At 46.9% G+C, this 15,960-nt stretch overlaps 1 protein-coding gene across 1 annotated transcript in view; it reads left to right on the top strand.

The window, feature by feature from the left end:
- Positions 1-15,960, top strand: part of USP20 (ubiquitin specific peptidase 20) — a 40,665-nt gene that overhangs the window by 5,342 nt on the left and 19,363 nt on the right. The window contains exons 6-9 of the mRNA XM_056860280.1: positions 74-143; positions 1,402-1,515; positions 6,596-6,674; positions 9,799-10,231. Of these exons, the coding sequence (XP_056716258.1) occupies positions 74-143; positions 1,402-1,515; positions 6,596-6,674; positions 9,799-10,231 (696 nt within the window). The remainder of the gene's footprint in view (positions 1-73; positions 144-1,401; positions 1,516-6,595; positions 6,675-9,798; positions 10,232-15,960) is intronic.

Genomic DNA, 15,960 nt, shown 5'->3' on the forward strand with positions numbered 1-15,960 from the left:
GATGCTGAAAGGAGAAGAGGATGAGATGTGAAACACAGCATTCTCTACTTTTGTTTTCTGCTTCCTTCTCTAGGCCTTACTGGAATGAAAAACCTCGGGAACTCCTGTTACATGAACGCTGCACTTCAAGCCCTCTCTAATTGGTAGGCCGCCAGGATGCTCCAGGAAATAAATCCCTCCTCCCGTGGGTGGGTGTACCTCAGGAAATCAGGAATGAACTCATGGGCCTAAGAGGAGGATTGGTTCTCGCCATTTGCTCAGCTAGAACCAGCTCCCTGCCTGGAGAAAACTAGCTCTGGTTAGACCTCACCTAGAATATTGTGTTCAGTTTTGGGCACCGCAATTTTTAGAAGGATGTAGACAAGCTGGAACGTATCCAGAGGAGGGCAACAAAGATGGTGAGGGGTCTGGAGACCAAGTCCTATAAAGGAGCTGGGTATGTTCAGCATGAAGAGGAGAAGACTGAGAGGTGATATGATAACCATCTTCAAGTACTTGAAGGGCTGTCATATAGAGGCGTGTGCCGAGTTGTTTTCTGTTGCCCCAGAAGGTCAGACCAGAACCAATGGGTTGAAATTAAATCAGAAGAGTTTCTATCTAGACATTAGGAAGAATTTTCTAACAGTTAGAGCAGTTCCTCAGTGGAACAGGCTTCCTCGGGAGGTGATAAGCGCTCCTTCCCTGGAGGTTTTTAAGCAGAGGCTAGAGAGCCATCTGTCAGCAATGCTGATGTTATGACCTTAGACATGAGAGGGAGGGCATCTTGGCCATCCTCTGGGCATGTAGGGGTCACTAGGGATGTGTGGGGGGAGGTAGTTGTGAATTTCCTGCATTGTACAGGGGGTTGGACTAGATGACCCTGGTGGTCCCTTCCGACTATGATTCTGTGATTCTAGCATATCAAGGGAAAGGGGTTCTGGCCTTTCATTCTTCTTGCAGTGCTGCTTCTTTGTGGAGAGAGAGAGTGAGTTTTTGAGGGTTATCAGGGCATGAAACTGGAAGGCTCCTCTTTTTTAAACAGTGCACGGTGCTTGTTTACTTCTGTCCCAGCTGTCTAGCTGAACTTTGTGTTGCTCTTCTTTTGCACAGTACCAATTTGTGGGCCTGGTTCTCTAGGAACCATAATAGCCCCATAGTTCTTGCCACAGTGTTCAGCAACTGGCAGCTTTCAGGCTTACTCAGAACGCTGAACCAGTAAATGGCAGAAACTCAGGGTAGAAATCTTTAAAATAGAATGGATGGAATGGCAAAAATGCTTTAAGACAGAGTGGGGATGCTGAGCTGCACCGTCGCTTCTTGAGCTTAGCTTTTCTGAAAGGCCTCCATGTTTTCACTTTAATTTTTTTTAAAAAGTGATTAGCAAAATTCTCACTTGACCCTCCTCTTGTCTTTTTTTCTTAGCCCCCCACTCACACAGTTCTTCCTGGAGTGTGGTGGACTCGTGCGCACAGACAAGAAGCCGGCGCTCTGCAAAAGTTACCAAAAGCTGATTTCTGAAGTGTGGCACAAGAAGCGGTAAGTAAATCCAGCAGAGAGAGTGGGAGAGCAGGGTATGTTTGTGTGTAAAACCAAGCGAAATATTGCCTTTTGTGAATGAGGCTCTTCTGGAAAAAAGACCCCTCCGGCAGATCTTCCCCTTTCTTTCAGAAACATTAAATGACCTCCAATGCACTCTTTTTGCTTCCAGTTTAGGCCTGGCATGCATACATACATACTAGGGCTGCCAGGTCCCTCTTTGCCACCGGCGGGATGTTTTGGGGGCAGAGCCTGAGGAGGGTAGGGTTTGGGGAGGGACTTCAATGCCATAGAGTCCAATTGCCAAAGCAGCCATTTTCTCCAGGTGAACTGCTTTCTATCAGCTGGGGATCAGTTGTAATAGCAGAAGATCTCCAGCTAGTACCTAGAGCTAGCAACCCTAATACATACATAGAAAGAGAGCTTGCAGGCTTTTCCTGGACTGTACCAGTTTGGGGGGAGCAACCCTGTATGTGGAAAAATAGCCCACTGTGAGACGGGATTGAGCAAGTGTCTCTGTGTGAACTAACTGCAAGAGATGTACTTGATGACCATGAGAAGATTGGATGCTTCTAAGTTTTCATATTAACCAAAGTATTAGATTTAAATCTTTTTTAAAATATGGTATCTTCAAAGTAGCTAACAACATTTGTAAGACGACAATATTTGCCAAGACATTTTTGCCCCCCCCCTTGCTGTAGCACTAAAAAATGCATGCTCCCCCAAGGCAATATGGGATAGCAGCACCTCCTTTTAGGCGTCGTTTCTAAGCTGTACTTATGGATAAACGGCTTCTCTGACTAATTATAAAACTACACGAAAACACAAGTCTACAGATAAGAGTTAGTTTGGATGGCCAGTTGTCTAACCCCGTACCCACACGAAGAGGGGTTAGACAAGGTTGCCTTCTAGCCCCTTTTCTTTTTACTATTTATATAAATTCTCTTCTAACATGCTTGCAGAACGAGAATGTAACTGCTCCATATTTATCCGCCCAGAAAAAACTTCCTATTCTCATGTACACGGATGATGCAGTTGTCTTTGCATTAACTAAGAAGGGGTTAAAATGTGCACTGGAGAAACGAACATGACAGTGCCACCTAGATCAATTAGAGATTAACTATGAGAAGTCTAAGATAATGTGCTTTAATTCATGATATTGGAAATCATCATGGCAAATCAACGAATGTCAGATTGAGCAAGTTCCTTCAGATACTTGGGAGTAGTATACTCATATAATGGCAAGAGTACTGCTCATACCCAATCTGTGATTATGTCAGCGCAAAGGAGTGCTAATGCTGTTTTAAGGTTCGTTAGGACAAGGGGTGGGGGGTGTATACCTGCGGCCATAAAGGTATTTAATGCCAAATCCTTGTCCCAACTTCGTTACGGTGCACAATTGGGTTTCTATACTAATTTCACCACACTAGAAAGAGTTCAGTCTGTTTATTTTAGGGCTCTTTTTAATGTACCTAACTATATACTGAATGCTGTACTCAGACTGGAGGCTGGCCTCCTCAAAGTGGAAACAAAGATATGGCTTCTCACTATTAATTACTGGCTGAAAATGCATCTTAACCCAATAGGTCTACTAAGATATTTTTTATCAGCTACTCTGTATCTAAAGTGGTCAGCTAGGATAATCCATAAACTTTCCTCAGTTGGCATCAATCCTGTGCGTTTGATGGATCTAGGGTTGGACAGAGCAAAAGCTATAGTTCACCAATGCTTGTGTGATATGGAGTATCAGTCGGAGATGGCACAACTTTCTGGGGTGTATAGAGATTTATTATCCTGTGGTGGCAAAGCCATGGCCCCATATCTCTTCAACATTACATCACCTCAATTGAGATGGGCATTCTCTAGAGCAGGGCTTCTTAAACCTTTTCCACTTGCGACCCCTTTTCACCTGAGAATTTTTTAAGGGACCCCAGGCCTACAGGTATACAAATCAAACATTTACTGATAATAAATCATAAAGAAATTTATTTTAAATCAATTCTTTGGTTTACACAGACACAGGCAAAGCCAATTAATGGGACCGGAATGAGAGCCACCAGAGTGAAATGGCAATCCCTAGGAAGAGAATCAGTACTTTGGGAATGGAATGACAGCTGTAGAGTTGAATGACTGTCTTTGCTTCCTTCTATTGCTAGGGACCATCCTTCCACTCTGGGGGCTGTCATGCCATTCCCAGAACATTTCTGCTACTCCTAGGGGCTGTCATGCCATTCTGTGATCTATCATTTCAGTCCCAGAGCCCAGATTCTGTTCCAAGGGGCTGTCATTCCAGTGACCTGTAATTCCCTTGACAGAGCACTGATTCTATTCCTAGGGACAGTCATTCCACTCTGGGGGCTGTCATTCCAGTCCCAAAGCACTGTTTCTATTCCTATGGACCATCATTCCACTCGAGGCTGTCATTCCAGACCCAAAGTAGTCTGTCTGGGACCAGAGACCATAATGAAAAATCTATTCCGCGTTTTCTTTGCAACCTTTTTTGTGCTGTAATGTATTTCAATGGAGCCCATGCAAGGCAATTGGCATTCCTGGCTCCTCTTATCTCCAGTGGGCCTTCAAGCGTCTCCCATTGTTTCCAATAGGCAATCCTATCATTCCTTTTAGTACATCCCCCCCTTCGCAGCCTGCAAAGCAAACTTCAGCCCTACCCAAATTAAGACTGAACAAATCCAACTGTAGAACAGCCTCTGGTCAAACTTGCTCTGAATCCCCCCTTCCCAAACTTCTTTAAGCATTAAGAAAGCCAAAGAGCCCAACAAACCCATTTGCATGTGCACACACATACAAAAACTACCAGGAAGGAGCAGACTCTGACACATGCAACCGAGAAGGAAATATTTACTGCTATGCCCAAAGGTGCACTGAAAAATTAATGTATTAAAATAATTAGAACACTGGAAAAAACAACAGCAGAGATCCTACAGGCTGCGACATGTTTCTTTGGGGCTTTGAGTTGGGCAACAATCCAGCACCCGGGAAGGATCGTGGCCCTCCGGAAGTGAGGGGGCTTTTTGCAGGACCACCTGGGAGGGATGCCAGGATCAAGCCTTGGGGTTTTTTTATGTAGAATTATGTAGTCTTCCCTTCCAGCCCCTGAGCATCCGCAAGAAAGGGACAATAGAAAAGGTCTCAGGAGTCAGAGGTGCCTTCCGCAGTGAGTAACTTGATGCCTCCTTCCTCTGTCCCTGCTGGCCCTGAGCACTTACCGTGGGCTGCTCAAGTGTAGACTGCAGGGCGCAGGATCCCACCCAAAGGGGCGCACAACTCTGAGCAAACTTTCCCCTGCTCTGCCAGGTAGCGTGCAGGTGTGAGCCCTTTGCCCAGGTATGCGGTAGCAGCACCTTCCTTTCCAAGGCGGCTGCCTCCTGCCTTAATCCCTTCTGTTCTGGGCAGCCCTCGAGAGCCAGGGGAAAAGTTACCTTTTTTTTGCTTCCCCCTTAACGCAGCTAAGTCAGGGCTGCGAAAGTGTACATCGCCTGCGCCATGAGGGGAGAGCATGTGCAGCTGAGCCTCTTGTTGCTTTCCTGCACTCATGCGGCAGAGGGAAAGGCTCACGTGCTCGGCCAGGGCTGCGTATGGAGCAGCTGGGCTGCAGCTGCCTCTCTGAGGCCATCCTCTCTCTTCCCCCTTTCAAAGTCTGCAGCCCGGATAGGGGGAGGGGGCTGCTTCAGCTGACTCGCGGGCTGAAGAAGGGATGAGGTGAGTGCAGGAGGTGCGAGGTGGTCAGCTGGGGCGGATCACAGCCTCCAGGAAGAGCAGTTCCGGGCTGCTGTAGATGGAGCGCCTGACTTTTTCGCAACCCCAACATTCCGACCCACAGTTTAAGAAGCTCTGCTCTAGAGCATGATTTGATGCCCTCTTCTCGGCTGTTCTCCTGGATAGATTCTTAAATCAACCCAGAGAGCTGAGAAAATGCTTATGTACAGCGGGAGTGGAAGAGTCCCTGTCACACATTTTATTACATTGCGAATTTTATTTGGAATTTAGAAGATCCACAATTGAACCCTGGTTACAACGATTTGGCCTTTTACATCAATCTATAACCAAAGAGAGTTTAATTATTCAATTTCTGCTCGAGGATAAAAAATCCTGCTTTATCCTATGATGTAGCCAAATTTTGTTGGAATGCTCAAAACAGAAGGGGTTATATTATTTGTGATGCAGCAGATGATGAGTGATGGGTGACCCAAGGTTTTTCTTCTTCTTCTTCTTTTTCCCAATATGTTGATAAATGTATTTTAACTTGTCTATTTTAGGATATCATGTTATTTTATTATCTTCACTTAACGGCATATATGTATCTGCATTGTTTTGTAATTTTATGCTGGCCATTGGCTGTAACAACAAGAAACAAACAATAAACAAACTAAGCTGTACTAGAAGCCTGTAGTCAAAGATCTGGCTGGTGAATCGTGCCTTTGACCCTTATGCATAAAGTGGCTTTCATTCTTGGTTGGGTTGGGGTTTTTTTATATGCCGACTTTCTCTCCCATTTAAGGAAGAATCAAACCGGCTTTCAATCACCTTCCCCTCCGCTCCCCTACCTCCCTGTGAGGTAGGTGGGGCTGAGAGAACTGTGACTAGCCCAAGGTCACCCAGCTGGCTTTAAGTGTAGGAGTGGGGAAACCAACACGATTCACCAGATCAGCCGCTCATGTGGAGGAGTTGGGAATCAAACCCAGTTGTCCAGATTAGAGTCCAGTGTTCCAAACCACCGCTCTTAACCACTATACCACGCTGGCTCCCTATGTTGTGTGTGTGTGTGTTGCCGTCAAGTCACTTCCAACTCATGGCGACCCTATAAATCAATGTCCTCCAAAACGTCCTGTCTTGAACAGCCTTGCTCAGGTCTTGCAAACTGAGGGCTGCGGCTTCCTTTATAGAGTCTATTCATCTCTTGTTGGGTCTTCCTTTTTCCTGCTGCTTTCCATTTTCCTAGCATGACTGTCTTTTCCAGTGATGCTTGTTTTCTCAGACTGTGACCAAAGTATGACAGCCTCAGTTTAGTCATTGCCCTGCATTGGTTTCCTTTAATTTTGCGTTGGTTTCCTTTAATCAGCCCGAGCTACGTTGTCCCGAGCAGCCTGTCCCATGGTATCAAGCTGGTCAATCCCATGTTTCGAGGGTACGCACAACAGGTGAGTCAGCCCGTAAAGAGCATCACTGTTGCCTGGTACTTTCTGATCCTCTTGTTACGCCAGTAAGAAATGCATCCTCCTCCAGGATAGCAGCTGCTCCTTTTGAATGTTCTAGGAAGCCAGTTCAGGTACTGAGGTGCTGATGTAAGGTCCTCCCTGCATCCGTGAGGAAGTGGATTGCTACATCTTGTGTGGGTTCAAGCTGCCGATCAGGGTCCGGGTTTGACCCTGCTGTGCCTGAGGCATGCCACTGAGATCCACCCCACCCCTTATTGATTTCAGTGTAGAAACAACCACTGCAATTCCCAAATGCTTCATTTTGGTTCTGTGCCACATAAGATTGCCAAAATGTCTAAAGGGCATATTGTTTTAAACAGTAACATTCCCTTTGTTGGTGTTGGGAAACAGCAGGGCATGATCTAAAGCACAACCACCTTTGTGGGAGCTTGCTAAATATGAGGGATCTAAGGCCTGTCTGTGCATACAGCAGTTGGTGAAATGGACTCTGCTGCTTGAGGCAGGGAAGTGGGCGTCTCCTTTTTTGGACACCCCCTCTCTGCAAATATAAAGTGAGCTTGGCATGGAAAGGTCTGAGTTACAACCTTTCTCTCTGATGCATTTGAGGGATGCACTCGCAGTCTGAACTGGGAATCCGTTCTGCCTTGTGATTGGCCCAGGTTCAGTTGACGGAGAACTCCAGCCGAGAAGAGGGGCATGTAGCAAGAACCTCTGAATGGAAGGACCTGAGCTAGCGCATCTCACAGAGTTGTTTACAGGAATCAGATGTCTAACAAGTTCTTTTGATACCCACTGTGGGGGGTCTTGCTGGCCTCGCAGGGAGTTGACTAACAGGCCAGGGTCTGTTTGATTTCTGCTTCCATCCATGGGGCTTAGATATGTTCTTGCTGCTGGAGACAGAGACGGTTTAGTGTCTGCAAGACTATTAAAACATGGCGGATTTCCTGTCATTTCAAGCCTACCTTCTGGATCTTGCAGAACACTGACTGCAGAATTCTTGGCTCAGCAGTCCTTGATCTGTTCTGATCCATCAAGTAAATTGTTGCCATCTTAGTGCTAGTAGATTCTGACTGAGGTCATTGGACTCTGATCCTCAGTGTACTTATTTTGTTGTTCATTTTTTGGAGTCTGCAGAGAAGAGTCGAAGGGAAGTGTTTTTAGAGATGGGTCTTATTTAAGTTTTACGGTTTTATTATTCAAGACCTCGGTCTAAGACGGGTGGGGAACCTTTTTCATGCCAAGGGCCATTTGCATATTTACAAAATCATTCAGGGGCCATCCGGCCGTAAATTTTGGGAGGGGGGCTCTAGGGTTGCCTGGTATTCTTTGTCAACACTGGGAGGTTTTGGGGGTGGAGCCTGAGGAGGGCAGGGTTTGGGGAGGGACTTCAGTGCCATAAAGCCCAATGGCCCAAGGGGCCATTTCCCCCAGGGGAACTGATCTCTATTGGCTGGAGATCACTTGTAAAAGCAGGAGATCTCCAGCCAGTACCTGGAGGTTGGCAACCTTAGGAGAGGGAGGGAAAGAGGGAAGGAAGGAAAAAAGGAAAGGGAGGGAAGGAAGGAAGGGAAGAGAGGGAAAGAGAGAAAGAAAAAAAGGATGGAGGGAGACAAAGAAAGAAAGAGAGAAAAAGATGGAGAAAGAGGGAGACAAAGAAAAGGCGAGAGTGACAGAAAAAGAGGAAGAGAGAAAACCCTTCCCCCACAGACACCCGAATGGAATGAAGCCTTCCCGCTTCCCCCACACACACACACGGCCCCACCTCCGCCCTCGGCCCGCAACAGAGAAATCGGGGGGTGCACAGAACAGCCTGCAGCGAACAGGGCGCCGGGAGACCCCCTCCCCCCCCGCGGAGGCTCGGCGTCCTGCCCCATTGACAGCTGCCCCTGCCCAGCCGAGCCCAACGCCTGATGCATCCGGAACTTGAAGAGCAGCTCTTCTGCGGTGGGGGGAGAGAAGAATGTCAGACCCTCTTAGAGAGAGGAATTAGAACTGTAACCCCCCCTCCCCAGGGATTCTCAGTGGAGGCTGCCGAGCGGCAGGAAGGGGCCCTTTGCAAAGGCAGCTGAAGGGTGCGGGCCCATCAGCCACCGGTTCAGGCTGCCTGGAGGCGGGGACAGGAGCGGTGGGTTGCCCCGATGGCGCTGAGCCACGCTCCCTGGCCAGCGGCGCCCCGCAGGGATGGCACTCCGGGCAAGCTGGCTGTGCTCCAGCAACAGCAGCGCCCGGGGCCACATCCTGCCTGCCTGCCTGTCCGGAGGGACTCGACAGCGGGGCGAAGGTCGCAGGCTCTGCCTGGCCAGGGAGAAGGGAGCGGCGTGGCGCGGCACATCACAGGAGTGGGTGCACTGGGGCGGAGCTGGCCACTCCCACGGAGTTCCTGGCCGGGCTCCCGGCGCGCCTGCCAACTGGGCTGGGCCCCACTGCCTCCCACGTGCCCGGGGCAAGCAGGAGGAGGAGGATGATCCCCCACCCGGCCAGGCCTCGCCGCCACCTCCCCCACACCCACACCCTTCAGACAGGCTATACAGGGGCCCACCGAGCTGGCGGGGCGGGCAGTGCGCAGGCCGGCAAGACCCCGGTGGCACCAATCTCGGTCGCCCCCTCAGCACTGGCTGCGGAGGGGTCGAGCAGGGGGAGGGCTGTATAGGGGCCCACCAAGCTGGCGCGCAGGCCGGCAAGGCCCGGCAGCGCGAGTCTTGGCCGCCCCAGCAGCATTAGTCCGCCGCACAGGGGTGTGGCCGGGGGATTGCCCCGCCACACAGGCAAGCTGGGAGGGGGAGAGAGGTTCAGGGCTGGCATGCACTCCTGCCTCCCAGCAAAGCCTGAGAGGAGACCCTGGCTAACGGCAGCTAGCTCCGTGGAGCTCCCGGCCTCGGCGGGCAGGCCCTGGAACTCCCAGCCTTGGCAGGCGGGCCAGGGACTGTTTAAAATGAACTCGCGGGCTGCTTCCAGCCCGCGGGCCGGAGGTTCCCCATCCCTGGTCTAAGAACAGGGGGAAACAAAGAAAAAAGTCATTGTTGGGGCGAAGGCTGACCTTGCAGATCAGTGTGTCTTTCTCCCCTTGGCCATCAGTGACGTAGGTCTCTCTCTTTCTTTTCCCCAGGACACACAAGAATTCCTCCGCTGCTTGATGGACCAGCTTCACGAAGAGCTGAAGGAGCCGATCGTCGCTGAGACGCGGGACTCTGACTCGAGCGACACAGATGACAAGCGAGAGGGCGACCGCTGTCCCTCGGAGGACGAATTCCTCTCCTGTGACTCGAGCAGTGACCGAGGCGAAGGAGACGGGCAGAGCAAAACAGGAGGCTTGCTGGTGGAGGCAGAGCTGTTGATCCAGGATGAGGCCGGAAGGGGGATCTCTGAAAAAGAGAGGTTGAAGGACCGCAAGTTTACATGTAGCCACCGGCGCAGCAACTCTGAACAGGTGGATGAGGATGCTGACGTAGATACTTCTGTGATGCCCGTGGATGGCAGGGCTTCCCCGGAAACCCTCCCTCTTCCCACTCCTCATCCAGTCAGCCCTTCACGAACGCCAGGTACTGTTGAGGATGAAAGCAGTGCCTGATCTCTGCGCGCAGTGGGGGCGGGGGAAGCACTACCAATTCCCATGGATTTTAGACCGAATGAGCTGTCATGCCTCCCCCCCCCCCGCACCCATGACCACTTGTGGTCCTGCAAAGGTGATGTCGAGAACTTTGTACTGTAGATCTCCTTGCTGACCTTACAGAGCTACAGTTCCCAGTGTTCCCTGGGGAAAGAAAGGTAAACTAGCTTGGCTCATTAGTGCGCATCTGCTAAGAGGGTTCCAGTCTTCTTTTTTTCAGCCCCAGCAGGTGTCTCTCTTCCTTTCATGTATAGAAAAGTAGCACTAATGACTAAATGGAGACTGTTCAAACAATGCTTTGTCGCGCACAGCTTGTCTGGACTTCAGGAGTTTACCTGGTAGCAACTTCACACCACGCAGTTCTGCTATGTACAGTTTATTTACAGTATCTACACAGAGTCCTTTGGCTGTTAACATTCACAGCTCTGAGAAACAGCATGCTCCGCCAGCATATATATATTTCAGGCAAGAGGTAACTCACATTCACTACACAGACTTATATACACATTTATGACCAATCACAGTTCACCTGAGATGAGTCATTCTGGAAATCCCCATTCCTGGCTGTACAAACTGGATCAGACCAGCATCATCACATGACTTAGCTGTCACTCTGATCAGTATGATCTGTTTAGCAAACTGCAGACTAGCCATAACTTTGACATATGTTGACACGCCTCCCTAGTCAAATGTTTGTTAAACACAGCCATTTCTTTAAGTATTGAAACCTTTCAGTATTCAAACATTTAGTAAATATGTCTGCTACATTATTTTCAGAGGTACAATATTTCAGACTTATTATCCCTCTATTCACAGCATCCCGTACATTTTGATACCGTATATTAATGTGCTTACTCCTAGTGCGCACTCCCTGGTCATTTGCTAATTGTTGCGCTGCAGTATTGTCACACATTATAGTTATTGGTACCGTACATTCTATCTTCAAGTCAGACAGTAATTGAATGCACCATTCTGATTGTACTAGGCAATCACTTAAAGCTGAGTATTCTGCCTCACATGTACTTGTGGAAACATTGGTTTGTTTTATTGTTTTCCACTGTACTAGGGATCCTAAAACATATAATGTAAATCCTGTTGTGGACTTGCCATCATTATGTTCACCCCAACTGGCATCACTGTAAGCCATTAATGCTGGTTTTTGGTCTGCTTTCAGCACTAATTTGTTGGCTATGGTTCCCTTTAAATATCTTAGAACTCTCTTTGCCGCCACCCAATCCTTCTGGTATGGACAGGCATGTTTTCTGCATAACCAGTGAACAGCAACACATATATCAGGTCTGGTCCAACATCCTATGTACAGTAGAGATCCCACTAGTGATTGATACAATCCTTTCTGTTCAAACACTTTATCATCCGGTTCCCTATTGTAACTTGTTGTCATAGGTGTTGTAACCTCATGCGCTTCACTCATGTTATACTTCTCCAGCAATTCACTTATTTTAGTCTCCTGGCTTAGTTCAAACCAACCATTCTCATTTCTGGAGACTTGCACCCTAGGTAATTCTTAATTGGGCCTAGATGTTTCATTTTAAACATTTCCTGTATGGTCTGCATAAACCATTTCAGCTGTTCCTTGTTGTGGTACATTAAACATACATCATCCACAAAAAGTAATAAATAACAGGTTTGTTTACATATTTCCACTTGATACAGACATGGATCAGACACACTCTGCTTAAACCCTTTTTTGGTTAAAGCATTTTTTATACACATATTCCATGCATGTCCAGATTGCTTTAAGCCATATAATGCCTTGTGCAATTTTAATACTGTTTTGGCATTTTGACATTTGAACCCTGGTATTTGATCAAGATATAACTCTTCCTCAATAGATGCGTTCAGATATGCAGTATCAAAATCAAAATGATCAACTAGCATTCCTTCTGCTCCAGCCTTGGTTAATGCAACTCTTATTGTTTCCATGCGAATCGTGGGGGCAAATGATTCATAATAATCCTGTCCAACCACCTGCGTAAATCCCCTCGCAACTAATCTTGCCTTATATTTAACATTCCCATTTGGCAAGGTTTTGAGTCTGTACAACCAATGGCAACTCAGAGTTTTCTTATCTGCCGGCAATTCGGATAAGGAAAATACTTCATTTGACACCAATGAGTTATATTCCGCCTCCATGGCTTGCAGCCAAGCATTTTTCTCTTCTGAGGCTAGACTTAACACATCATTGTAATCAGTTGGAACTTTAACAAACACATGGTTAGCAGTTACACCATACCTTTGAGGTGGAATACCTTTTGTAGATCTAGAGGACACTCTTGGCACTACTCTCTGATCTGCACTTTGCACTCTCAGAGTCTGCATGTATTGGTGACTGCACCTCCTGTTTTACCTCTGGCATGTTATCAGAATCATCATTCATAGGTAACAATACTGTGAATGGTAATTGGTTTGCATGTATCTTAGGCCAATTAGCATCCTCACAGAATGTAGCTGAACGACTGAAACTTAATGCATTTTGGTTATTTACAAAACGGTAAGATTTCATTCCTGTCTGATACCCCAGGAATGTCAACTTTTTTGCTCTTTCACCACCTTTCCTACGTTGTTTCAGTGGTATATTAACCCATGCTTTACTGCCAAATATCCTGATATGATCCAAACTGGGATCTTTCCCATACAAAGCCTTGTATGGAATATTGTTTGTGGCACTTGTCCAAATTCTATTTGATATATAACAAGCATTTTTTGCCGCTTCAGCCCAGAACATTTTTGGCAATCCAGCATCAAGTAGCATTGATTTTATCATTGTTTGCAGTACTCCTGCCTTTCTCTCTGCAACACCATTTTCTTGACTCATAGATACATTTGCAATTCTATGTTCAATACCTTGAGTCTTAAACCAATGAGCCATTTCACCAGACATGTACTCGCCCCCAAAATCACTTTGGAACTTACAAATTTTATGCCCCAATTGCCTTTGCACATTGTTAGCCCACATCTTTATAGTGTCACACACCTCTGACTTCTTTGCTATGGGATACACCCATGTGAACCTTGTGGCATCATCTATCAAAAGAAGAAGATATTTTCTTTTAGATATACTGCCTGGGAAAGGGCCTACCACATCACTATGTACAAGATATAGAGGGGGTTTTGTTACTCTATCACTCTCTGGTGCAACTGGGTGTGCTTTGGACTTACTTTGCTTGCACACATCACAATCCAGATATGTTTTGCACCCTTCAACCTTCTCTTTGCCCAGCAGGGCAAGAGTTTTATTCAAGGTGCCCCAGCCCACATGGCCGAGTTTTCTATGTAGCAAATGTATACATTTATGGTGAGGGTTTTTATTTAACACTGTTTGTGCTTTACCTGCCATGTTCTCTAGCACATACACATTATCTTTCAAATTCCCCACTGCCATAATCTTATCACCTCTGAGAATATTACAACACTTATTTCTGAAAGTCACACTGAATCCAGCAGAATCTAGTGCACTTATACTTAATAAGTTTTTCTCAAGAGAGGGTATACAAAGCACATCATTGAATGTATGGTTTAAACTTCCAAACATTACACTTCCTTCACACGAAACAGTTGCAGAACGTCCATCTGCCAAACTTACATGACCTAACGCCGATTGATGTGAGTTCATTAGTAGCCTTTCCTCCCTCACAAATATTTGTGAAGCTCCTGAGTCAATTATCCAAGAGTCATTCAGGGAGTCTGGACTCACTCTCACCAGCGTAGCTTGCTGTTTGGTCACAACTTGAGTCTTTTTTCCTTCTGTATTTCCTTGCAGCAGGGCAAAATCTTTGAATGTGTCCCTCTTTCCCACATCTGTAACATCTGACACGTAAAGCTACAGGTATAGGCTTACTTGCTTCAGAGACTTTTGCTTCACAGCTGAGGCTTGTATCCTTCCTTATCTCTTGCCTGGCACAGCTCCCGGTCTGGCCGACTGCCAACTCCCGCTGCGTATATCGCGCCTCCTCTGCTAACAATCTCCCTGAGATGTACTGCAAAGATAATTTTGCTGCATCCACAGATTCAAGGGCTGAGATAAGTGGGTTGAAACGCTCCGTTAGGGAACTTAAGACAATAAACACCTGGTCCTGGTCAGAAATCTGCTTTCCCCTCTGAGCCAGCAGTTGAAAATACGTGGCTAAGGTATTCAAATGAGCTCTAACACTCTCATTTGGCTCCATAGTCTTTCTATAAATCCTTCTCATCAGGGAAATAAGGGATCCAGCCGTGTCTTGCACATATACAGCCTTAAGGCTATTCCAGGCATCTTTAGCTGACCCCTGTCCCGCCACATGCACCAACTGGTCATCAGCAACACTTAATATCAACGTGGCCAATGCCTTCTGGTCTTTTAAACTTTCCTCAGGCGTGGGAGCTTGTGGGGGAGAATCCACATACGTCCACAATGACTCACACTTAAGATAATGCTCCATTCGCAGGGACCACACGGCATAGTTATCTGCGGTCAGTTTATCAACCAGCAGGGCAGAAGCAGCTTGCGCCATGATATCTTCGCTCACCGGCAGTAGCTGATTATCTTCCCCTGGTTCCTCCTCCGACTCTTTGTCAGAAACAACTGAACCGTCTTCAGACTGTACATCAAGGTCCTCAGCGTCGCTGGCCTCTGTAGACATCCAAACCACTCACAGCAGCAACTCACAGCAGTAGCTCACCAACTCCAATAGAACCTCCAGCTCTCAGCGCAGTCTATCTAGGCCCATAACTCTGTCGCGCACAGCTTGTCTGGACTTCAGGAGTTTACCTGGTAGCAACTTCACACCACGCAGTTCTGCTATGTACAGTTCATTTACAATATCTACACAGAGTCCTTTGGCTGTTAACATTCACAGCTCTGAGCAACAGCATGCTCCGCCAGCATATATATTTCAGGCAAGAGGTAACTCACATTCACTACACAGACTTATATACACATTTATGACCAATCACAGTTCACCTGAGATGAGTCATTCTGGAAATCCCCATTCCTGGCTGTACAAACTGGATCAGACCAGCATCATCACATGACTTAGCTGTCACTCTGATCAGTATGATCTGTTTAGCAAACTGCAGACTAGCCATAACTTTGACCATATGTTGACATGCTTATACCAATAAATATAAATATGTAACCAAACCATGATTGTGTATATTGATTTTATCACAACGTGCAATATATATGCTCTTAGAGAATCACGCTGTTATGCAAGGTTACAACAATAATACTACAAGTATACAAGGCTGTCAAAGATAGGACATTTTGGAGGACATTGATTCATAGGGTTGCCATGAGTTGGAAGCGACTTGACAGCTCTTAACACACACACACACACATACAAAAATTACACCAACAACTTACACCAACAACAACATAACAAACAACTTTGCAAACTTCAATTGACATTTAGAAAGTTCCAGAGTGTACAAATGGTAACCCAATAGGTTCCAGCGCTGTACAAACATCCTAAATTGGAAATAGAAGCATGTAGAAAAATCATAGTGAGACCAACTAACGAAGAGAAGGGGTTCCGGTAAAAGTCCCTTTTCACCGAGGTTTATTCGGTCCTGGTTGTCCACTTAGAGTGACTGACACTGGATTCTCTACTTCATTGGCATGCATCTTGCACTAGTTTATGGTTTTGAGTGGAATATCATGAC

This window comes from Euleptes europaea, chromosome 14 (assembly GCF_029931775.1).
Source record: "Euleptes europaea isolate rEulEur1 chromosome 14, rEulEur1.hap1, whole genome shotgun sequence".
Classification (NCBI taxonomy): Eukaryota; Metazoa; Chordata; class Lepidosauria; order Squamata; family Sphaerodactylidae; genus Euleptes; species Euleptes europaea.